The sequence below is a fragment of the Gymnodraco acuticeps genome, unplaced genomic scaffold (genome assembly GCF_902827175.1).
Source record: "Gymnodraco acuticeps unplaced genomic scaffold, fGymAcu1.1, whole genome shotgun sequence".
NCBI classification, from domain to species: Eukaryota; Metazoa; Chordata; class Actinopteri; order Perciformes; family Bathydraconidae; genus Gymnodraco; species Gymnodraco acuticeps.
Window position 1 is genome coordinate 4,122,206 of NW_022990947.1, and position 25,710 is coordinate 4,147,915.

The 25,710-nt window shown below is 41.1% G+C and overlaps 1 protein-coding gene across 1 annotated transcript; it reads left to right on the top strand.

Annotated features, from left to right (window-relative positions):
• The first annotated feature begins 8,990 nt into the window (after positions 1-8,990).
• On the top strand, positions 8,991-25,226 carry LOC117558611 (excitatory amino acid transporter 1-like). The gene is made up of 10 exons (XM_034234885.1): positions 8,991-9,284; positions 9,714-9,984; positions 10,790-10,927; positions 19,023-19,227; positions 19,386-19,428; positions 19,869-20,134; positions 20,218-20,451; positions 20,836-21,030; positions 22,113-22,247; positions 23,157-25,226. The coding sequence occupies exons 2-10, from the start codon at positions 9,801-9,803 to the stop codon at positions 23,362-23,364; spliced, it is 1,608 nt and encodes a 535-aa protein (XP_034090776.1). The 5' UTR covers positions 8,991-9,284; positions 9,714-9,800; the 3' UTR covers positions 23,365-25,226.
• Positions 25,227-25,710: the final 484 nt, after the last annotated feature.

Consider the following 25,710-nt stretch of genomic DNA (forward strand, 5'->3'; position numbering starts at 1 on the left):
AGAGTGACCCGACAGTAAAACTAAACATATCTATAACTAGTTTAGGTAGTTTGAGAGGTAATTCAAATAGCTACGTGTGATATTCTAACCTGAAGTGTGTTTTGTCCGCTCACCGCTGCATGTGATTATGCAGAGCTGCGTGTCGACTCGTCAGCAGCAGCTGATCTCTCTCTCCCGTCAGATTAGACTTCACTCGGGTTTAACTGAATGTAATGTTTTCTACTTTTTTACATCTGGGAAGGCATTTGCCTTCATCAGATGGAAAGTGTCTTGACCAACAACTTAAGTATTTCTTATGCAGGGCATGCAAGCGAGCAAACACAAACAAACAAGTGAAATGAAGAATACAATTGAAATTGTACAATACCATATTGTGGTGGTTCATCTTATAATTCAGTCTAGAGAATGCACCAGACAGCATCTAAGACCTGCAAAAATCTAAATTTTCTAGGGGGAGGCCCCCCAAACCTTTCGTGCGTCATTTCATCCGCGCGCATTTTTCAGGGCAATCTCTATTGGGCCCAGGGCCATGTAAATTAGCTTAGATGGCCCACAGGGCCATCTCCCAAAATCCTTAAGGTCATGCACTGCACCCTCGGTGAGGCAGAGTCAGACCCACATTTGCGCAGCGTTGCGTTCACAATACATACATAAAAAAAATAAAAATCCTCAGGCCAGCAGGCCACTTGACAGGCCAGGCCATCGGGAAACCTCCTGGTCCTCGATGGCCAGTCCGGGCCTGATCTCCCCAATTGTTAAACAACAATTTTGCTGCATAAGGCCCAATGTCAAGACATTTTATTTTCCAGACACATTTGTTATCTGGAAATGGTCTGCATTTGTTGGAAATGACTATGAAAGAATTGTGACCTGAAATCTCTGTAGTGAACCATTAACATTTTCACATAAGTGGGATACACACACACACACACACACACACTAATTTTGGTTGTTTATTCGTTTATTTTCTATTTATTTATTTCAATCAATAAGCATTAAGCTACTTGTTTAGTTGTGCAGGTTGTCGTCATGTAAAATAGGTCTCAGTTGGGAGGGAACCTTGTTTCCAGTATAGATAATGGGAAAAAAGTGCCAATGGGGGTTTCTACATCTTAGCAGGAGGATGCGTTCAGCCCTTTCTCACTTCCTCTAACATTATACATTTCTAAAGGAACTTCACAGACCTGCCATCCTCCTCCTCTCCAGCCGAAGCACTATGACTATCCCACCAATCCCTGTCCCCTCACTCCTACATCCACCTGCTCACCTGTGCAAACCAACAGGATTCTTAAACTCAGGCAATAATATTGATATGAGTAGCGTGACATATTGCATCTTATTCTCTGCCATATTGGGTTATCATGGATGTCCATCCTTTTGTCACGAGTGTCTCTATATTTATATAAATACTGTTACAGCAGTGCTGCAGTGGGACTTGGAGCCACTGACAATGCTAGCCGGTCTGCACTAATAATAAGTCAGGGACTCAGGAAGCTCCTCAGAGTTGAAAGAAGCTATTCAGTGTCTCCGGGGCCCAGGGGACGATGGAGCAGCAGAACAGATTCTCTCCTTGCAATTCAGACAGTAATTGCCTGTTTGTTAGAACTAATGATGGTTATCCAAGCATCTCGGAGGAACGATGATTTCACTGACAACTTGATGCTTTACTTTGTTGCTGCATTATATCATGAATAACCATTACAGTCTTACAGTATTAGCAACATGGCAAACACCACTTTGTCAGCAGTGTATGTATGCTCACATGCTTGTTTTCACACGCATGTTTGTTTCAACACAATAATACATTTAAGACCAGATTCTACTTTAAGTCAATCTAATGGTTAATTTAAATGTAATTTTATGAAATTAGATTGCAGTGGACCTCAGAGGCAATGGGTCTATAGCACTAGAAAGCAGCTAAAGACAAAAAGTGTCCCATGCTTTAAAACAAAATCTCTTGCAAAAACAATTATCTTTCTCTACACAAAGGGAAGAATCAGTCCAAACCAATAACTGTGCATTATTGTGAGTAACTGTGCAATTAAACAATATATATATATAACTGCTGAATGGAAATAGTTGGTACCTTGAATCACTCAAACACAGTGGAACTGTGTTGAAACAGCTCTGATCTCCACACAGCAAACCCTGGAAGGATACTTTGGTGATATTATTCTTCCAGAGGTTATATAATTTATCTTAGCTCATAAGTAGCAGGAAGGGTGTGTGTGTGTGTGTGTGTGTGTGTGTGTGTGTGTGTGTGTGTGTGTGTGTGTGTGTGTGTGTGTGTGTGTGTGTGTGTGTGTGTGTGTGTGGTGTGTGTGTGTTGTGTGTGTGTGTGTGTGTGTGTGTGTGTGTGTTGTGTGTGTGTGTGTGTGTGTGTGTGTGGTGTGTGTGTGTGTGTGTGTGTGTGTGTGTGTGTGTGTGTGTGTGTGTGTGTGTGTGTGTTGCTGTGTGTGTGTGTGTGTGTGCTGTGTGTGTGTGTGTGTGTGTGTGTGTGTGTGTGTGTGTGTGTGTGTGTGTGTGTGTGTCAATGACTGACGGTTGAAACATTTCACAACATCTATGCCAAACAGGGACGTGCACAGACATTTGGAGGGGCTATTGCTCTAAACTGGAAAAAGGGCCTCCCCCCGAAAAAAAACATAAGACCTTTTGAAAATTGTAACTTGTTTTTAACTTGTAAAGGTTATTACGATTATTACATCAACTAAATTGAACAGTAATTCACATCTCATAACAAAATAAGCTAAGGTGACTACTTGCATTCGGTGACTTGATTTTTAAAATGTGTTGTGGTCCATATCTCATTAAAATATCTAATGTTAGTAACTATTAAAGACAAAATGGGGACAATTATGTTCTAATGTAGTTTGACCATTGTAACTGCTATGCAGACATACTGATAAAATAGGGCATCTAACTAATTACCTTCAATAAACTCACTAATTAATGAAACCAGTTCAATATGCATTATTCTTATTCTTATCATTCTTTATGAGCGCAGTAACGGTAAGGTATCTAATTACTTATTTATTTAGTATTCCATAACTTAGTAACAGAGATGGTCAAACTAAAGTGGTAGAGACATGGCAGAAATCCTACAATGAAGCGGGACATTGAACTGTTCACCCGTGAGAGGGCGATCAAGAAAAGAGAGCGAGCGGCCCCATTGAGGGAGTTTACAGATGAAAAGACACAGAAAGACAGAAGCACAAAAACAAAGGCTATATTTAGGTACTTTTTTGTAAATAACCGACGGTATCAAGAGGAAGTAAAGTCCCCTGGTTTGTCCCTTATACCCTAACTGCCACGAGACAACTCAAAATCAAGTTTCCAAAATCCGACACTGAGGTGGTCTTAACGCAGATAACAGCGCAGACAAAGTGTGTTTCCCGCAGCGAGATGCTACAATACTAATTGTTGGCTTATCATGTTGATTCGGCCACAACAGAAAAAACAAAAACAAACTCTCGCTCTCTCCAGAGGGGCAGATCAGCCAAAAATGCCAAACGGGCCGTTGCCCGGGCAACATTAGCCCGTACCTGTGCACGTCCCTGATGCTTGCAATGAGTCAGAAAGGATGCCTTCAGCTGTACCTCTCCAACTTACTCTCTCCCCCACTTTTTTACCCAGACACATAAACCCAACCACACACAAATGCACAAGAAAAACACACACGTTTTTAAATACACACCCTCAGCTATGGAGTCAGATTTGGGTCAATATTCTCGCGCGTAAAACAAGCTACTCACGAGCGGAAAATGTGCTTTTACACGCGCATAAAATGACCCTCGCGCGCAGATTAAACCCCCGCGAGCGGCTCTGCGCCCGCGGCACTTTGGGGCGGAGCCACTGGACTTTGATTGACAGCTGCCAGGAAACCCGGGGTTGCCAGGTTTGATAAATGCCTGAACTACCAAGAGCCGAGCAGTGACGGCAGCAAAATCTAGGTGCGTACAGCAGACAGTAGCTAGCAGTTTTCGACGGACACAGCCCACTGAAAAATATATTGTTTTATATCAAATTAATGTATATTACATTACATTACATTGCATTTAGCTGACGCTTGTATCCAAAGCGACTTACAATAAGTACATTCAGTGCTGGAATTGGGCCGGTACTCACCGGTACGCAGTACCGGCACTTCTGGTTCTGACCCATGGAATCCGGCACTTCTTGCTCAGTACCGGCATGCTGGCGGTACTCCGGTACTCATGCACCGTGCCAGTACTCAACACTCTCCCGCCGTTCTTATTATACATCCATATATATATATATACAGCCGCCCGGTACTCAGTAGATGCGTCATGAGGTGCCGAACGGACATTCTCATCGCTCTAACCGCTGGAGTTTCACAGCGGCTGTCAGCTGTTTACTCCTGTCATTCAAACAGAACGTGCTGGAGAGGGGGCGGGGCTTATCTTCTCCATGTAAATACTGTGGTGGAAACGACTATGTCAAAATTAACCTATTTGACCGTGATTTAATAGTAATACACGTTTCAAAATAATAATAATAATAATAATGCCGAAGTAACAACATACTGAAAACTGTTAGTAAAACCATGTTTTAATGCTTTACAATTTACATACCTAGATGCACGTGTGTTGTGTTTATGCAGTGCAACTCCCACCCAGTGGGTGGCTATGTAGAGTGATAGAACAGAGCAGGCACGCCCCCGAGAGAAGGAAAGCAAGTCACGTCACAAATTAGCATTTCTAAAATGTTAGCGTGGATTAATAAAAGTGCAAAAAGACAGCGGTTGTCGCCGGAAGAAACTTCAAATACAGAGAATGCTGTGCCTGTGTTGGAAATTGTGTCTGATGGGGAGCTTTCTTTGGTTGATCCTCCTGCTCCAAGTTCTAGTGCATTAGCATTAGCACTAGCTCCGCCGCCTCCTCCAGAGCCTCTAACGTTAGCTGCTGCTGGCGCAACTGCCACCACCAACACCGGGCAAAGCGATGCACCTGACTGCTGGACAACGGACCAGGTGCAATATTTTTGCAAGACCAATGCATGGCTCCTTCTTAAAGATAAGAAGCTAGGATGTCGGATATGCAGAGATGTCAAATCTTTGGGAATACACACTGGACAAGGACTGAAACTGTCAACTGAATGGGGTGAGTGGGCAGTGTCTCATTTCGGTGTTGACAAGGGCAAACAACAAGCTAGCCTGAGAAAAAAAATCAAAGAACATAAAGAATCACAAGCCCATGTAAAAGCTGCTGACATCCTTACATCTGCTTCACGTGAAAACTATTCAACATCAAGTGCAGTCTATGCATAAATCTGAATTAGACACCACTATCAGAGTTTTTCGAACGGCATATAAAATTGGCAAACATAGCCGGCCATTCACAGACATGCCAATTGATTTGAATGTACAGAAACTGAATGGGCTGAACGTGGGCAGGGTTTTGCACTCCAATAAAACCTGTGGCGAAATCATCGACCACATAGCTCATGAGCTGAAGAAAAAAATGGCAAAAGACATTACAGAAAACCAAAGAAAACTCTGTGTTTTGGTCGATGAATCTACCACTATTAGTGGTAAAACGGTGCTTGTTGTGTGTCTACGCTCAGCATTAGCTGATGCTGAGCCCGAAGCGTTTTTTTGGGAGCTGATCGAGTTGGATGGAACAACGGCTGATGACATCACAAAGGCGTTAATGGAGTGTCTTGGAAGAGATTTTAACGAGGACTTTTTAGGTCAGTGTTTCGTTTCTTTTGCATGTGATGGGGCTTCAGTCATGCTAGGGAAGAGAACAGGCGTTGCTACCCAGTTGTGTAGTAAATTCCCAAGCCTGTTTGTGTGGCACTGCTCCAATCATCGTCTAGAGCTGGCAGTTGGGGATGTGGTCAAGGAGGTCTAAGGGCTCAATCATTTCCAGATCTTTTTTGACAAACTCTATTCCTTGTTCCATGCCTCCCCCAAAAATCAGAGGCATTTAGCGCAGTGTGCGCAAGCAGTCGGACAGCGTCTCCTGGTGATAGGGCGTGTTTTGTCCATCCGCTGGGTGGCTTCAAGTGAAAGGAGCGTCAGAGCAGTCTGGGAAAACTACCGAGTGCTTCATGATCACTTCACAAATGCTGCAAACGACACGAGCAGGGATTCCAGAGACAGAGCAAAGTACAAGGGCCTGGATTATGTGCTCACATCTGCAACGTTTGTCAGCAATCTGGGACTGATGTACGATGCGCTCACAGAGCTCAGCGACCTCTCTCGGCAACTCCAAAAAAGAGAGATGACACTGCCTACAGCAGATAGGCTCTTAACTCGAGAAATACGAGTTTTTTAATCCATGGTCACCATGCCTGGCCCACACATGACTACAGTTCATACAGCTCTAGCTGAGAAGTCCTTCAAGGGTGTTGCCCTGCGTGAGAATGGCAGGCTTGTACAGATTCATGCAGGTCAGTTTTTCCGCAGTATGGTAGAGAATCTGAGACACAGAATGACTTCCACAACCTCCTCTCATGTCAGCACAAGAGAAATCCCATTACATGGCCGGGAGGCCCGGGACAATCAGCTAATCCAGGACATGAAGTTATCCATCCTGGAAGTTGGCCTGAAGAGGAGTTAGACGTACAGTATGGGGACGTAGAGGTGCTACGTTTGTGCGAAGTGCTGAAAGTGGACAGAAGAGAGACTGTTCAGGGCTTTCGCGAATACAAGGAAACCAGGGCATCCCGTACACCTGCTGCCATGGAGCCTCTACTGAAAGCAGTCCGAACCATCGCTGTCTCCACTAGTGAGTGTGAGCGGGCATTCAGCTGCATGAACGATATCCTTACTGCAAAAGGAATGCTCTCTCTGTCAGCCGACTGTCCAGCCTGGTTTTCATTAAATGTAATGGACCATCACTAGGACAGTTCAATCCGGAACAGTATGTGAGGTCCTGGCTGGCAAAGGGAAGGAGAAGTGCTGATGAAAGAGCCTGTCCAGCTCCAGCCCCTGATACTGATGTCCCCAAGGCCTTCTGGAGCCTTTACTAACAATGTGAAGTATATTGCAAAGCAGCTCACCCAGTGAGAAGACTTTTGGCATAATGTGCCGATTTGTACAGATCCTGGAGATAGAAGGACTTCAGACCAACCAGGGAGTTATCTGATCAGCTTGGTGTTCAATGTAACTCTTTACCATGGATCAGACTTTGTTACTTGCAGTTACAGTTTCTCATTTTAGATTGTGCAAATTTTGCATTTGTTTTTACATGTTCTTTGTTCATGCTCTTTATCATTTTTCTGAGTTGGAAAGTTAGATTGCATCATAGTTTACTTTATACATATTTGTATTCTTCAGTGGTGAAGTATATTGCAAAGCAGCTCAGCCATGTGAGAAGACTTTTGGCACTTTTTCGTTTTCTGAGTTGGAAAGTTAGATTGCATTCAAAATGTACAGAAATACTTAATTTTGTTAAAGCTTTTTATAAAAAATGCTTCTGACCAGAGCTTTGTTTCCTTGTCATTAATGTTGAACACCACCAGAGGGGCTCTCACCTGAAAGGTCTCTGCTTCATGTGTCTTCAGCAGAAGATCTAGACTTTGATTGCTATATTTTCAGTTAATATTGACCTTACTGAGCTTTAGCCATATCCGCTGCCTATCATAAAAATGTTAAGTACAGTGAACCTTTCTAAAATATACAGTAGTAAAGAGACAAACCCACCAGCATTATAGTAGCCAAATTCTTGTTTGTGGGCTGTATATATAAAATTGACTTGAAAAAGTTGCTGATTTTAGAGTACTGGCACCTTTTTCATTCCAATTCAAGCACTGCATTCGACCAGGAAGACACAACCTTGAAGAAAACAGAATCATATATATATATATATATATACATATATATATATATATATATATATATATATTTATATATATATATATTAGCTGTACACTTTACGAATATAATAGTTTTTAATGGACAACTTTACCATTCAATCTCGTCCAACTGATTTTGCTGCCGTCACTGCTCGGCTCTTGGCAGTTCAGGCATTTATCAAACCTGGCAACCCCGGGTTTCCTGGCAGCTGTCAATCAAAGTCCAGTGGCTCCGCCCCAAAGTGCCAGAAACTTTTCACGCGCGCGTAGACAGACTCCGCGAGGCTGACACTCCCGCGAGCAAGCAAGAGGGCTGTCTCTCTCGCGAGCGAGCGCAGAGCCGCTCGCGGGCGCAGAGCCGCTCGCGGGGGTTTAATCTGCGCGCGAGGGTCATTTTATGCGCATGTAAAAGAACATTTTCCGCTCGTGAGTAGCTTGTTTTACGCGCGAGAATATTGACCCAAATCTGACTCCATATCAGCATTCATTGCATCACACGCCAAACTCTAAATTCCTTAATTTTGCTCCCGGTCGTCAGCTGCTTGTGTTTGGTTGATCCTCTGTGGGAGTGTTTTTCTTGACCAATTTCTCCTGTGCTAAAGTATTCATTACGTTTAAATGACACACATTTAACTTACTGTCCCAGAAGCATTCAGTTTGCAAAATTCCTCCAAAATTCTAAACACTCATCACTGTTTGAACAGATTGTTTGTTTATAGCAAAAGGTTTCAGAGCACGAGTCGTGACTGGAACTTGGTCAACATTTACCCGTTCAGTTTAGCTCCGCCTAACTAAAGATGCCTAACATGGACAAAAAGGTGACCTTTGTGTGATGTAAATGTCTAATGGACTTAAATCTAGCAAAAAAAGGCAGATTGATTAATGAGTGTGTCAATTGGAGATGTGCCAAAATAAATGTATGAATGGCTAATCCACTTAAAAAAATTGTTGTGATTGATTGAGAATTTTTATTTCACTGTTGACTCACTCTCCACAGGAATCTTCAATCAGGCTGAATTTCTCAAGCGTGAAAAACCATTTGAAAGGAAGGCTGAGAGGGATAGAAGAAACAAGAAGGTCCTTTCTCTTTTTCCTGCTTGGAAAGCTCATTATTCGTCAAACTCCCCTCTGTCTGAAAAGCACCCTCCTTCTCTAAATTACCTCACTTTCTTAGATCCCGCCTCACCTCCCCACAAGCCCACACTGTGTGAGTGACTAGTTTTTCTTCTACGGCACCGCCTCCGTTCTTACTGGCCCTTTCATTCCCTCATTTCGCTGCTGCTCCTCCTCTCTTTTCTCCCCCCTCTCCTCTTTTTACTTCTCTTTCTCTTCATTGCTGGTTGCTCCAACCAGCTCCCAACCAAAGAGCTCCTCTGTCCCTCTCACACTGGGTTTTAAACCAGAACTTTACCTCTGAAAGAAAACATTACTCCAGAGGAACTTATTGCTGAAGTCTAAAGGTACAGAAACTACTTCTATTTTAGTATTTTACCATTTTTAAATGTGCCTGCAAATGCATTTTACCATTTGACCGTTGTAACTGTGTGTATCTGCATGTGTGAGACCTTGAATCCTTATCAGCATAACAACACGTGTGTTGTAGTGACTCAAGTTTGTTTAATTTGTGAATAAAACACACACATTCTTGACGCATGCATTTCATTTATGTTTTTATGCATATTTTGGGGGTTTCATGATTATTAGGCTCCTGTAATCACTCCTATATGCTGCATTTTGAGTTAAGCATATCAATAATACAAAGCACAACTTAAAATGTGTTTTAAATCTATTATTGACAAAGTGCTTCTCTACCTTTCATCATTGTTTTTTTTTTGGTCAACCAATGTTTTTAACGCTAGCTCTCACAATATGTCTTCCCTTTCGATCAGGACACTTAACAGTATACTTAAGCCAAAGGACGTGTGTTAAAAAGAGGAAGAGGGGTCAATAACACATCTAAAGACCCAGCAGCAGCTATGACTCAGAGCAATGGGGAGAACCCACAGAGGACCCGGAGCGGGCTGCAGCAGATCCGGGCTGGGGTCCAGTCCCGATCCCTGCTGGCCAAGAAGAGAGTGGAGAGCATCACGAAGGACGATTTGAGAGGATGCTTCATGAGAAATGCCTTTGTTATCCTTACCGTCGCTGCTGTCATTATTGGTAAGTGAGAACCTTTTCTTTGTCTAGTAAAATTAGTCCAGGCACCACATGGTAATTTAATTGATTGAATATTATTGGAGAAGAATGTGTTAGCACTTACAGAAAAAGGCAGGAGATTTTCTGTCTCCTCATTACATCTATCTGGTGTAAGCAACTCCCCTGTAGCAGGACGGAAGAAGGAAAATAATAGAAACAAACAGTGGAGGATGAGAGAATAAAGGGACCTCAGATGAACCTAGCAGGCAGGCCTTAATCTGACCCGGCAGCTGACCCTTGACCTGCTGCCATTAACCTTTTCAGTCGGTCTCAGTAGGAAGTAAGCCAGGCCCACCCACCGCCTGCACATCTGCAACCCTGCTAGAATTACACCATGCCATGACAAACGCATATCCTGATTGCTGCATTCAGGATAGTGTTAACTTCACTTCAGGCTGCCGGGTCAACCAGCTGGGCCCTGTTGGTGGATCGAGCTGTAGGGGATAAACCCGGGATAAACTTATAGATGAATATAAGTTAAATACAATGAGCAAAGCAAATGCAATTCCTCGAAACAATGTTACTCATGCTTAAACTTGGATCATCGGAGCCCCAACGCTCCTGCACCATAGGCAGACAGCAGACTACACTGTATACTATTTTGTATTTTATAATGTGAGTCTGCAAGGCAGTTTTGTGTTACAATACAATTTTTCAGTCCCCCATTCATAAATATGCTTGATTTTGCTGTAATATGCTAACTAGATTATCTGGTCTTGAAATTCTGATCAGGTTTGGACTTTTCTTCCACATCTTATTATCATTGCAGGCACTATCATGGGATTTGGCCTGCGGCCTTACAAGATGTCGTACCGGGAGATGAAGTTCTTCTCGTTCCCTGGGGAGCTGCTGATGAGAATGCTTCAGATGCTGGTGCTGCCCCTGCTGGTTTCCAGTCTTATCACAGGTAAGAACATCAGGTCATATAACTTATATTAGGACATCTTCCGCTTTCTTCATTAATTAATAAATATGACCTATTACTCTTGTAGTCTTTTAAAGTTTCACACAGACAGACCATAAATAACACAACATGTTATCCTTTTTGAAAGCCTCAAACTTTTATTTTAAGTCATTGAAAGTACATCTAAATATATATTTCAATGATGTGATGTGAATCTGATGGAAATTAGGTACTAATAGCATCATTGATGCTAACAACATACTTGTGTCAATGTTGCAAACACCCAGGGTGTTAAGGCTGTACAAAGGCGTGAAATGAAATGCACGATGCAGAGACAAACAAAGTATCAAAATTAAGCGTTTTAATGTAATCAGGTAACAACACACTGAATACATAAAGTAACAAAACAAACACTCTGTCTAACCTATACTAGGTTAGACTGGAATGCTTGGAACACACAAGACAATCTGGCAACGAGTCAGGGGAAGACGAGAACTATATATACTAGACAGACAACACCAGGTGAAGACAATTTAGACAATAGAGGTTTCTCAATACTCTAATTTCCCCTCCTCGACTCTTATCCTCGACTCCTATCCTTAATACTTAGTCCCGCCCACAGGAGATGTGAGCGGAGGACTGAGGAGGGGAACCGAGGAGAGAGGAGGGGAAGCAGCAGGCGGTTAGAGAAATGAGAACTCCTCTCCTCTGAGCGGTCCTTTTAAAGAGACGTCCATTAATGATGGCAGGAGGCACAGCAGCCCTGTCTGATGGACAGATGTGTTCATGATGACTTATATATTTACTTTGATTCATTGACAGTGCGGATAATGAGACAATAACAGGCTACAGATGCGGACACACACACACACACACACACACACACACACACACACACACACACACACACACACATTTATATAAATATATACAATTTCAGAATCAAACAAGTATGAGAGCAATCTCATAATAACGTAACACAATCAGAGACTGGATATATCCCCCCCTCTCTCTGGTCGCTGAAATGGGGAATTGAAATTACGGGCCAAAAGTTGTATTTACAAGTATTAAAAGTAAGCATAGGACACCAAACCAACTGAGACCCGTCTGTCCGCCGCATCTACGCACACACTGTACCACACACACACAGTACCACACACACACACTGTACCACACACACACACACCGACACCGTACCACACACACTTACAACTCCTAAAGCACAATCAGGCTACAGCCGTTGTGTATTTTATTATGTGAAGCACTAAATGGCCTTAGAAAAATATCAACTCTTTGTTTGTAGATATCTACTAAACTACAGCATACAAATACAGAGAGTAGGTAGGCCTGTTATGCTGAGTGATATATTTACACACTGCTCTGCTTTCTTCACGGACCTCACAGCTTATCTCACTAGAGGTTTCTCAATACTCAAATGTCCCCTCCTCGACTCCTATCCTCGACTCCGATCCTCGAGACTTGGTGCCGCCCACAGGAGATGCGAGCGGAGGACTGAGGAGGGGAACCCAGGAGAGAGGAGGGGAAGCAGCAGGCGGTTGGAGGCACAGCAGCCCTCTGTCTGATGGACAGATGTGTTCATTCATGTCGACTTATATATTTACTTTTAATTCATTGACAGTGCGGTATAATGAGACAATAACAGGCTACAGATGCGGACATATGCACACACATATATGTATATACATATATATAATTTCAGAATCAAACAAGTATGAGAGAGCACTCTCATAATAACGTAACACAATCAGAGACTGGATATATCCCCCCCTCTCTCTGGTCACTGAAATGGGGAATTGAAATTACGTGCCAAAAGTTGTATTTACAAGTATTAAAAGTAAGCATAGGACACCACACCAACTGAGACCCGTCTGTCCGCCACATCTACACACTGTAGCTACAACATACACACCTAGCTCCTAAAGCATAATCAGGCTAGCCGTTGTGTATTTTATTATGTGAAGCACTAAATGGTCTTAGAAAAATATCGACTCTTTGTTTGTAGATATCTACTAAACTGAAGCATACAAATACAGAGAGTAATGTAGGCCTGTTATACTGAGTGATATATATTTTACACACTGCTCTGCTTTCTGCACGGACCGCACAGCTGTTCTCACTGTAAACATCGCGTCGCGATGAAAGCAGTTAATAAAATAATATCAAGGGGATGCATGCAGAGCTGTCATTGGCTGAGATAAATCCGGCCGTGCGTCACGCCTCCACCGTTCCCGGAAATGCATCCGCGGAGGAGCCGTGGAGGACCCATCAGTCGGTTAGAACTCCTCCAGAGAGCCTCCTCGATGCTCGATGCTCGGTCCTCGAAGTGCATTTCGATAAATGAGATGTCCTTCAACGGCGCGCTGAAATCCATTTCCGGGTCACTACCGGAGGACCGAGGAGTCGAGGAGGGGAAATTAGAGTATTGAGAAACCTCTATTCACAACAGCGGGAAAACAGACAAGGCAGGACACGTACTTTAGACACATGAGGGTAGACAAGACTATCAAAATAAAACAGGAACCTATCTAAACACATAACATGAAACCTAAACTAGGGAAGAATCTTTAGCAGAGCCGTCTACGCACAACACAGGGCTTACACACAGCACTCCCAACTAGTTGTCAGACCATTTAGCAAAGAGAAGTGTAGCTTATTTTTTGTTAAAATAGACCTCAGATATCTAAAATAAGCACACACAACTAAGCCACTTTCAGTTCAAGCATGTGACATTACGATGTTCTAAATGTGTGACCAAACAAAGGCCTTTTACTGTATATCCTAAAATAACTTTTTTTAAACTGAGGCTTCCTGGCATCTATTATATGAATAGCGCCTCACTAGATAAAATCCACCAATGTCCCCTAGAGGTCTGAAGTAAATCAAAGCATCAGTTTTTTACATATTAGAAAAAGTAGGTCAAATTCGTTGATTATTTATGTGGGATTTATGTTTTGCAGGTAGCATGTGTTTTCTGTGTATAATCGTAATACCAGTGACAGTGCTGTTTGTTGTTTTGTGGCTCCACTGACTAACGTGTAGGCTACCTAATATCTGGCAGAGTGAGCCAGCTGTTTGTTCAGTCAACGCTCTAGTTGGTGTTGTGCATAGCAGTGCGTGTTGGCATGACCTCATGTGCTATACAGTCAGATAAAGGATGATGTGTTTTCAACTTAAACTATACTGGTCTCAAGCAATCACGTGCTTGACCCATGTTGTAATGGTCTTGAAACAGCACAACCAAAGTGATCTAACCTTTATTTTGTAAATTTGAATAAGCAATTCAGAGCTGTTGGGCTAGGTAACTTTGTGGTTTCTTAAAGTTCTCTGCAACTCACATGTATTTGGACCTGTGTTTGAGCAAAAGACAAACATATGCCTTTTTCTCAGTTATAGTCCAGGGATGAAATTAGTTCATTCGTCACTGTTGACATGGTTCACAAAAGCGAGTCTGACACGCAGGGAGGCCTTATCCTTGAGGCAAAGGGTTTGTCCAGACTCTACTTGTTATGGAAAAAAATATATAGAACATGTGACTTTCCATTCGTAAGCAGCACTGACTGACAAAGGCGGGATATACTGACACCAAATCTCCAGAGCAGTGATTGACCGGGCAACAGGCCCGTCTCCTAAAGGGATGACAGACACACTTTGCCTGATAATAACCTGCTTTGTGCTGCAGCAGGGCGTAACATCAGCATCCTCTGACATCATGTCACATGACATCAGCTACACCAACAAAGAGCGCGGTCTGTAGTCAAGTCATCCCGCACACGGCTCCTTTCTCATGTCTGAAGGGATGTGCCTTTTGAACTAATCAGATACAATATTATTTTCTATAAAGTTTTCATAGGACTAGAAAAAGTCAATTATTATTACAGATAACACACTTAAAGGTGGGGTATGTAATTTATTTCAGAAACACTTGTTGTTATATTCCATGGAATGCTCTTAACATCCGGATAGCAATGAATATATTAAATACTTTGACAATAAATACATTAAAAAAAATCATCTGTGGAAGCCGTAGTACTATAAAAAGCACGACCAATAATTTTAGCCGGCCCGGCTAAAATAACTGGATGGCCTACCTGCCTGTCAGCCTTCCATCTGTGCACAAATTTATCTCGTGCCCTCATTGGTCATGTGCGCGTTCCGTTCGTGTGTGTTGGAGGAGGGGCTCTGTAAGGAAGTGGCAATTTTTTTCCGGTTGTGTATTTTCAAATTTTAGCGCACTCGAGCTGGTTTCTCCAAAATTACATACCCCACCTTTAACATGACATTTTTTTTAATATATATTTATTTTCTTGTTTTTATAGCCTAATTTTGTGTGCAACTTGATGGATAGTCTACACTGCACCAATAAAATACCTTACACTTATTCTGGTCATTTTGCATGAAACAACTCTAACCATAACCCTAACATTAACCCTTGTTTCTACAGAGCATATACAAATAGAGCGCATAGCACAAAACAATTTTAACCAGTAAATGCATCAATCTTCCCCAACACCAACTTGAAAATGAAGTTGAACAAATATGCTAATTGAAGTGATAATTCTAAAATTAAGTTAATATAAAATGTGATTATTGTTATCTTCCATAGTCCCCTGCTATCCTTTAATTCAAACACAACATCTAACATTGAGTTACATCATACAGAGGTTACATCAGCCAGGTGTCGGAAATGTTGTAGAGCAGATTGAGGGCTGAGGTCACAACAAGAACAGCACCGAAAAAGCATTATGTAACTGTGACTGTAAAAAGTAACTGTTTCACCAAAACAAACAACACACACACACACACCTGCATATTATGCAGACACATTGCAACTCACTATCTTAAAGTTATTTTGACTTTCAAAACAATAATCAGAATAAAAAATGTTTTGTACTTTGTCATGGGAGAAAAGGATAGTTTTTAAAATACTGTAAAACATTTTCCTCCTGCAACACAGCTGTTTTACTCACCATTTATTTGAGGCTCACTTTTTTCTCCCACGGTCTTCAGATTTCCGCTTAAACTTTGACCTCGTTTGAAAGTAATATGAGACGTTTTAGGTGACTTTAGGGAAAAACAGCAACCATTGATCTTGAAGAGAGTTTGAAAATTTTAGCTGTATGTTTATCAGTGTTTTTAACCCCAAAATAAAGGCTTGATTCACCAACTTTCCAACAGGAACCAATATCCTATACAGCATAAATGTGATTAAGCTCTATTTTAGAGCTGTGATAGATTTATGCGACAGAGCAAAACTTTGAAAATAACATATTTTTGGAGATAAAAGCATCAGAGCTATGCTCCTTTGACTTCCTTGCTGCAAACACGAGGCCCCTGTGTAAACTGAGTGTCACGCTCCTTGCTGAATTGTGTCTCTGTGTGAAATGGGTTCTCTCAGTTTGAAGAAATTTGCTTCTGAATTTTTATCCTGTCCAAAACTGAGACAAAATAGGGAATTGGGGAAAGGGGCCCTGCAAGGTAGAACATGAAGGAAAGCAGGATTAGAGGACCGGCAGGCAGGTGAACCAAGGATACAAATGTATGAGAGACTTCAGATAAACGGCTCAATGCGTTGGTCGTCAAATCTGTGTTGTCTCAAGGCCTTTCAATAAGAGCTGAAACACATGAAGGGGCTGGACAGGAAGAAGGGATGTGGGCAGTAAAAGGAGGAAAATGAGAATGATTACAGAGGAGGTCATGTGGAGGAAAGGAGGTGGAGGGACTGGGAGTCAAGACAAGGCCAAGGGTTAAATGACTGGACCGATTCTCTGTGAGTTAGCCTTATTGAATAAAATAAAGGCAGCAACATAAAGGTGGAAGTTAAGTGATGAACAAAGTTAATGTGAACAAACTGTGCTATAAATATAACGTCTAGACCTTTCATAAAGCTCTGTGGATGTACATTTTTTTTAAATGATTCACCAAAAACATCATCAATATAAATTATGTAAGAAGCAGGGGTCTTATTTGGTCCAACGATCACTGCAAGACATTACCTTATAAGTTTTCTTTTATTGTGTAGCGATATTTTATGACTGCATGCCTTGAGGTAAAGTCTTGCTAGAACTGTGAGTCGTCAGTGGATGTTAATTGCCCTCTGGTCAAACCCAGCTATACCCCCCTCCAAAGTAGGCCTACTTTTGTGTTTGATGAACATTCCCCATATGAGAAAGAAAGTCATTCTCCTCGCTCTCCTTCATACTCGCTTCTTTTGTTCCTTTGAGAGGATGAAATTGGTGAGGCTGCGTCCGTTGTTGCCTGGACAACAGGCTGGAGATCATTGTGTGCGTGCAGGGCTGACTAAGTCAACAAGTTTTCCCAGGGCTGTCAGAAAAGAAATTGTAGGAGAGCAGGGCAGAGGGGTGGGAGGAGGAAACGGGTGGCTATGAAAGGATTTTAGCAATAAGATCAGTGTGCAAGAAAAAGAGAGAAGGGAGGTAAAGATGTGGGGGCAAGAGGGGAGGGGAACCAGGGGGCACCCTGAAACAAAGGGAGGTACAGGGAGGAGGTGAACAATTTGGGAGAAGAAAATAAGGGAGGGAAGGATGAGCAGAATAAAAGCCTTAGTCGTGGGCGTGTTGAGACAAGAGGAAAGGAGAGGGCCAAAGCAGGGGCAGTAGGGGCGCAGTAGTAGGGACACACACGAACACACACAAACACACCACACACACACACACACCACACACACACAATTTGCCACACATAAAAGGAACACATATATCTTCCATCACACAAGCCTGCTTTGCCTCGTAAAGCTCTGAATGAAGGAAGACAATAGCCATAATAGGAACTGACACATTGAAAATGAAAAGTCAAGTCTATTGAGGCAGCTTGTCCCTTTCTAAATCCAGTTTGCTGAATGGCTGTCTTTCTGTTTACCATCACTATCCTGACCTGTGTTTAATGCTATTAGAGCTGTAGACGACGGTTTAGCTTCCAGGCTCTGTGACGTCTTCAAACTCTCCTCTGGCTCCGATTAAACGTTACTTTCTCCAGTGGAGGTTTATCAATTCTTAACCGGAAACCAGCTTTGTGGAAACTATTTCTCAAGCAACCCAACATTTATTTCTGGCTTTCCAGCAGGCCTGTAAAATACTATTTACCACATATTTATGGTTACATATAATTAGATACATCCCTGCAGGAGTTATTACCCAACATACTGTAACAGGGAGCAAAATATTTCCTTGGAACTTGATCATCAGCTTTTGTATTATGTTGCAAGAATCTTTTTCTGCATAAATCATAGCTCTGTTAGTCAGCTTGCCCTCACACATATTCAATGGAGCTCAGACTTTTAATCTTTTACTGACAGTCTCGAGTTCACAATGAACTAATGTCACACTTGGAGATACGCAACACTGTTACATGATCAAATAAAACACAATATTTAAATGATGCCAACCCTACTATAGGTGAAGCTTTTTGCCCAACTATCAAAACCACAACATCTAAATTGTATTGGCTTGTTTTTACAGAGTTCCTCCCTGCAGCTATAATATTGTATCTGTATTTAAAGTCAGATAATGTATACTAGATCTCCTCATGGGTGCTGTAGTAGGTGTTGTTTTCCAATAAAGGTCAGAGCCAGATTGTGTTCCCTGCCGCTCTTTGTTTCCACAGATATCAAGGCAGATAATACAGATGGGTGTATTCCACCTATAATCACAGCACCTTTTCCCAGATCAACTAAGCTCTTAGGGACACAAGTAACTGACACATCTATGCAAACTGTAAGGTCACAAGGCAGCATGAGTAGAGATGAAATGGAGTTTTTTTCTTCCATTTGTAGAACAATACAAAAGTTGCAGTATTTCTTATGACAGTAACTGAACTTTGAGATGATTATATTGTTTTTTAAACACATGCTTACTCTCATGATGTACCTATACTGTATGTACAAATAAAGCTGCTAACAGTACAGTACTGTTGCTGCTAGGAACTGAAATGTCTACAGCTTGAAGGTATTTCCATAATTCTGATAATGAGTACAGCTACCAGCAGATAAATACTTAAAAAAACTCTATTGAGGATATAACCTTTTGTACTGATACATTAATGTAGACAATGTCCTTCTCAGGTATGGCAGCTCTGGACGGCCGTGCTTCTGGGAAAATGGGTTTGCGGGCAGTTGTGTACTACACCACCACCACTGTTATTGCTGTGTTCATTGGTATCGTCATGGTGCTCATTATTCATCCTGGACAAGGATCAAAGGATGAGTTCACCAACCAGCAGCAGATTGAGCAGATCAGCCCTGCTGACGCCTTCCTGGACTTGATCAGGTACACACACATTTATGGGACAACAAAACACAGTCACAAGAGAACTCCGGTACACTTATTCTGGCCCAAATAGTCTATATATCGCATGTTTTTTTAGAAAATGTCTATTTGTTATTTGTAAATCCTAATAAAAATGTACCTATTTTCTATTTCTCTAGAAATATGTTTCCCCCTAACCTTGTGGAGGCTTGCACCAAACAGGTAACCCTCTCACCACATCCATTCTTTATCTTTTTCCTTCAGTTACATAATGATTTGTGTCTAAATAATCTTGCTTAAACCCATTAAAGTAAACATGCTGCTATGATTAAGCCTCTCAGGTACAGGGTATTGCCATTGTCATTCATGTGAACTTTAAACTACTTACTGGAGATCTCTGTTACACTGGAAATTAAATTATGAAGCAACTAAATCTGAATTTGCCATCATTATCAAAGCATATCACAAGTCCAGTACCCATGCTTACACAGCTGAGATGCTAACTAAGGCCACTTCAACCTCCTTATTCAAACAGATCTTAATATACAACAAGTTAGATATAGGATATCTTTAAAAAGTCAAATATAGTTCTTAAATAAAAGCATGCATATACATGTTATTGCAAAAGGATTAATCACTGTTTAACCCATTTGTCTTTGCAGTTTAAGACACAGTATGCCAAGAGAATAGTCCATGTGAAAATGACTGTGAACGACACCATATTCACACTTAATGGTAGCAAGATGACCCGGGAGGAAATGATCCCGGTGCCTGCAGCGGTCAATGGAGTCAATGCTCTTGGCCTGGTTGTGTTCTCCATCTGCTTCGGTCTGATCATCTCGAGCATGGGGGAGCAGGGGCGGCCCCTCAAGGACTTTTTTGACTGTCTTAATGAAGCCATCATGAGGCTGGTTGCCATAATCATGTGGTATGGATGGATGGACAAGGCTAACGTAAAATAAAATGCTGGATCTGGGTTACAAATTCATAACATTACTCATCGATCCTCAGGTATGCCCCCATCGGTATCCTGTTCCTGATCGCTGGTAAGATCGTGGAGATGGATGACATCTCATCCATGGGCGGACAGCTGGCCATGTACACTGTGACGGTCATGTGTGGCCTGCTCGTTCACGCCCTCTTCGTCTTGCCAACACTTTACTTCCTCGTAACCAGGAAGAACCCATTTGTTTTCATCGGCGGGCTGCTGCAGGCGCTCATCACCGCTCTGGGAACATCGTCAAGGTATGTGGTTATGTTATATAACTTAAGACCAACTAAAAACTTCACAGACTGAAAGGTCAAGGTAGAATGTATTATAATCTTCCTTAATACAATGTAATACTTCAATACTGGACGATAAAAAGTATATTAATTGCCCAAAAAATACTCTAATAATGTATTTTACATTTTCCTGATATTATGCATTTAAAAACGGCAATAGTTGCTTTGTTAAATTATTACTAGAGTAGTGATTTTAGACTTAGTATGTTATCAGCCTTCTTGATGCTTAAACCCACACGTGGTCAGATGAGAGTCATAAAGAGGTGGTTGATTATTCATAATAGGCTATGTCTCTGTGTTGCTGTTTTTTTTTTTAATCCATTCTCTCCCTATATCCTTCATAAGCTCTGCCACATTGCCCATTACTTTTAAATGCCTGGAGGAAAATAACAAGGTGGACAAGCGTGTGACCCGTTTCGTGCTCCCTGTTGGTGCCACCATAAACATGGATGGAACAGCTCTGTATGAAGCCCTGGCTGCCATCTTTATTGCTCAGGTCAACAATTATAACCTTGATTTTGGACAGATTCTCACCATAAGGTAACTTATATACAGAGCACCTGCATCACAATCTACAGTATGCTATTTCAACCTAAATGAATACTGTAATTCATTCACTAACTTTAAGGTGGATTCAACAATCCAATCCAATACACTTCTTGTCAAATGTATTGAATGTCTGCCTACCTGTCAATTTTGTGTCTATGACCCTATCAACAGGGTCCATACATAGCCTTGGCTATGTATTTCTCACTATATCTATAAGTGAGAAATAAACAACACACAATATTAGTCAAGCAATAAGGTAACAGGGTGTCTTACATGCCTGAGCACATTTCAGGAAAAAGGCCATGGGTATACAAAGATACACATATACAAAGAAAATGGGAGTGAGATGGACAATACATCTGGTGGGGGAAAGTTTCTTTTAATATTCCTTTCAATTATCAAAATGTTTTCTCTAAAATTGCTGAATCCGGCGTTAAGAGAACCTGAGAGGACTTGATCCAGTAAACTATGCCTGGAACTGCTCTGGAATATTTCTAGTACTGGTACATTTGTCTTTAATTAAGTAAAGAGATATTGCTTAACCAAATGAAGCATCTCAAAGCCTCAAATCCAAAATGGTGGAATGAGCTCCCCATTGACATCAGGTCAGGACAGCAGAAAGCTTACACATCTTCCGGCGCAGACTGAAAACTCATCTTTTTCGACTCCCCTTCAAGCGATAGAATTACTAACAAAGCACTTATATACTAAGAAAGGACTGGCTTATCTAAAACCTGTTGAGTAGCACTTGAAATGTTTTAGCTCTATGAAACCTGATGTACTTATATGATTCTGTTTTCTTCAAGTTTGTATCTTGTTGGTCGAATGCAATTATTGTAAGTCGTTTTGGATAAAAGCGTCAGCTAAATGCAATGTAATGTAATGTAATGTTGCAGCTTTTTGACCAGGGATTGATGGCGGATAGTATTTCAGCCAAATGCATGAATTACAAGTGACCCTCTTTAATCATATTACCAAGGAGGGGTTGGAGTTCAATAAAGGGACCTGTCTTTCAAAGTTTCACTGAAAATGAATGAAAATTAAAAAAAAATGTTGCACTTTTTTCCCAACAGTATCACAGCCACAGCAGCCAGTATCGGAGCAGCTGGAATCCCTCAGGCAGGACTGGTCACCATGGTGATAGTGCTAACGTCTGTAGGCCTTCCCACTGACGACATCTCGCTCATCATCGCTGTTGATTGGTTCTTGTAAGTGTCTGATATATAGAGGCAGAGCATCCAACGAAAATGAACACACAAAAAAAACATTTGGTTAGCATTTGATAGAAACTGGTAAATGCTATTCGTATAAGATAAGTTAGTTAAGAGGGTTGAGGTAACATCAGGAATATGAAATCCATTATCCCTCCCATAGCGAGGGATTTTAGGGGGTAAAAAGGGATCAAATTGGTGTGCTCTGCACTATGAGTGGATTATAGGAGAGCTTGCAGAGACACTCCCATCACATTCCTCGTCCCCCTATCCATCTGTTTTTATTCAGTCGGCGTCCAAAACCCAGTGCAAAGCCTTCTCCTCTTATCCACCGCCTGTGTGCTTCATGTGGTTTCAAGATTGCCTGGAGCGATTAAAACCATTCAGTTTACTCATCATCATTTTTGGTCCACACACATTTAGAATAGAAGAATAGAATTGGGAGGGATAAAACCCTCTTTAATGGTCACACATGCAGAGCACACAGCACACACAGTGAAATGTGGCCTCTGCTTTTAACCCATCCTAGTACCAGGAGTCTAGTACTAGGAGCAGTGGGCAGCTACTGTACAGCACCCGGGGAGCAGTGGGAGTGAGGGGGGAAGAGGGGTATCCGGTGCCTTGCTCAAGGGCACATGTAGATTTAATTTTCTACATCCAAAATAAATGGTTTGATATTTCATACTGATTGTCTTCCTTCGTCGTTTTGTCTTCCCTTCATGTTGTCTTGTTTCATGTGTTTGTGTCTTGTTCCAACTTGTTTTGTGTTGTTTAATCTTTATGAGTCCTGTTTCATCTTGTTGTGTCTCGTTTCATCTCGTTATGACATGGTTCATCTTGTTTCATCTTGTTTCATCTTGTCTTCTCCCTGCCACCTGTCCTCACCTGTTCACTGTCTTTCCTCAGAGACCGACTGCGCACCATGACCAATGTCCTTGGAGACTCCATCGGTGCAGGTATAGTGGAGCACCTGTCTCGCCACGAGTTGCAGAAGAAGGACCCTGAGGTGGGAAACTCGGTGGTGGAGGAGGCAGACAAGAAGCCGTACCAGCTAATCTGCCAGGAGAATGAGTATGAGAATGAGAGACCTGCTGACAGCGAGACCAAGATGTAGATTGTTGTTCAGGCTGCTTACATTCTTAGGAAAACAATTGCACTGCATTGAACCACGTTCTCAAACTAAGCCCTACTTAATTTGAATACCTTTGTCTCTCAAGTGTGGAGGGACCAAATTCAATTGATCTACAGCTAGAATATATTTCAACCAAGATGAGTTATACTTATGTGTGTGAGCTTCCCAGACAGATGGTTCACTGTTGCTTTGTTTTTTCTAAAAATGTGTATTATGATGTTTCCTAAGAGTACTTTGTGTTTCTGCCATAGTGTGGCAGCTATTTACTATTAAAGCAATAATGAATTACTCTTTAGCTTAGCCTTGTTGCTCTGTGGCCTGCACGCCATATCCAGCTCCTCTCAGAACTGTGACGACTGATCTCCCCCACTAGAGGCCAGTACTGCTGTGAGTCTTAACACTGCAGCAGATTACCGCCCAACTTGACTTTTTCTGGCTTTAAAATTGTTGCTTTTCTTTTGCTTGAGTGGTGATGTATGTAGGTGAAATGGTTGTGAAAAATCTGTTTGGAAACTGATGGGGAAAGTGTTTGATACCATGCACATATAAGAGGACCATGTCCACTTTTTTGGGGAAAAGGGCTGCTTATTTGCAAACTTCTGTATAGACATTAGTGGCTTTATTTTCTACGATTTGGTGGAGGGATTATAGGCCTACTGTAATTCATCCTAAAACACACATACCTGTCCAACACAGGAAGTGCTACACTTTTCAGAATATTTTGACAACTATCTAACCCCTTTTTGTGACACATACTGCTCAAACCAATCATTTCAATCATAAAGACTGGCAAACCAAAATCACTCAGCCGTGTTTTTACCTGTACATTTGATCAATTTAGAATGTAAACTGTAATAATATCAAGATATCAACCAAAAAAAAAAAACACCAAATATTATTTTCAAATGTGGGTAGTTTCATCAAAATCATACCTGCCCATGCCCGGAAAAAATATTGCTAACCCGTACATTAGTACTGCTAAAAAAGGAAAATAGTGATTTTTGTATTATTGAAATCATAATTTTGATTGTGAGTTTGCCCTATACTGTAACATAGTGATTTAACTCAAAATGATGTGTTGAAACATTCACATGTCAGTACGAACTATTGTTTTGTATTAAATTAGTAAACCAGGTATTCAGTAGGCTGAATATATAATTTTCTAATACTTTTTTTCCCAAATCAGACTCTTTAGATAACTAAATCTAATGTTTTATTTCATTTGATTAAATATCAACGCATGTTGTAAAGTAACACATTTGAGTTATTTTCTAATCTTTTTGTATCTAACTTTTAGGCTTACTTGAAAATATTAAGTATATACATTAAAAATGCAACATTTATATAATCTTTGCTTTGTATAGAAGATTATTTTGAATATACTGTGCTTGTATAGAGAAATGTAGATAAACATGTACATTCATTGTAGATTTAAATTGTAAAAGGTTCTTTGAGGATTTTGTATGTAAAGAAATTGTTACAATGCTCTTGCCTAAAGATCAAAACTAACAATCCCTCTAGTTCCTTTTACAAATGCAAAACTGGCTGATTTAATTAAAGGACCAATTGTTATGTTACCTGTACGAACTTGAGGAAATTAAATAGTTCCTTTTTTTACAGTTGAAGGTGTCTCTTTTGATATGAATGTTTCACACATGAATTCATATGTGCCTGCAAACACACACACACACACACACACACACACACACACACACGCGCACGCACGCACGCACACACGCACACGCACACGCACACACAAACGCACACTCAAACACACACACATTTGAACAATATTTGTAGTTCTATCTTGCATGGTTTTTTTATCAATAAAATTTGTAATCCGTTTTTGTATCTTTTTCATTATTATAATAGTTATCTGAAATACGTGTGAATTCTAAAATCAGCCTTTGTTTATGTGTCAATGATTATATGTATTTAATGTTTAAAATTCTTATTTAATCCTTGTTTGGCATCCTCCCGGATTAGCTAGAATCTAGGTAATCCGGGAGAATGCAATGTTAAAAACATTTCTAAAATGTTGTCATCGTTGTCCATTCTTTTATCCTATTTTGTTGGTTTATTGTACTCATCTATTGCATGTGTGTCCAACCATCCTCTGTTGCTATTTTGAGGTTTCTTACTTTTTTATCCCGTTAAAGTTTTTGGAGAGTTTTTATGAATCAAGGGTCTAAATACGGAGGGTGTATGCTGTACTGATTGTCAAGCTGTAAGGTAATTTTACCATTTGTGATATTGGGCTGTACACATAATTGACTTGTCTTCACCTAAATAGTTTGGACAGTCCTGTTGAGGCAATAACTGCCTGTT

Coding starts and splice junctions, on each gene's coding strand:
- LOC117558611 (XM_034234885.1), top strand. CDS start 9,801: ATGACTCAGAGCAATGGGGAGAACCCACAGAGGACCCGGAGCGGGCTG. Junction 19,429..19,868: donor TGGAGGCTTGCACCAAACAG/GTAACCCTCTCA, acceptor TTGTCTTTGCAG/TTTAAGACACAGTATGCCAA. Junction 21,031..22,112: donor GGACAGATTCTCACCATAAG/GTAACTTATATA, acceptor TTTTCCCAACAG/TATCACAGCCACAGCAGCCA.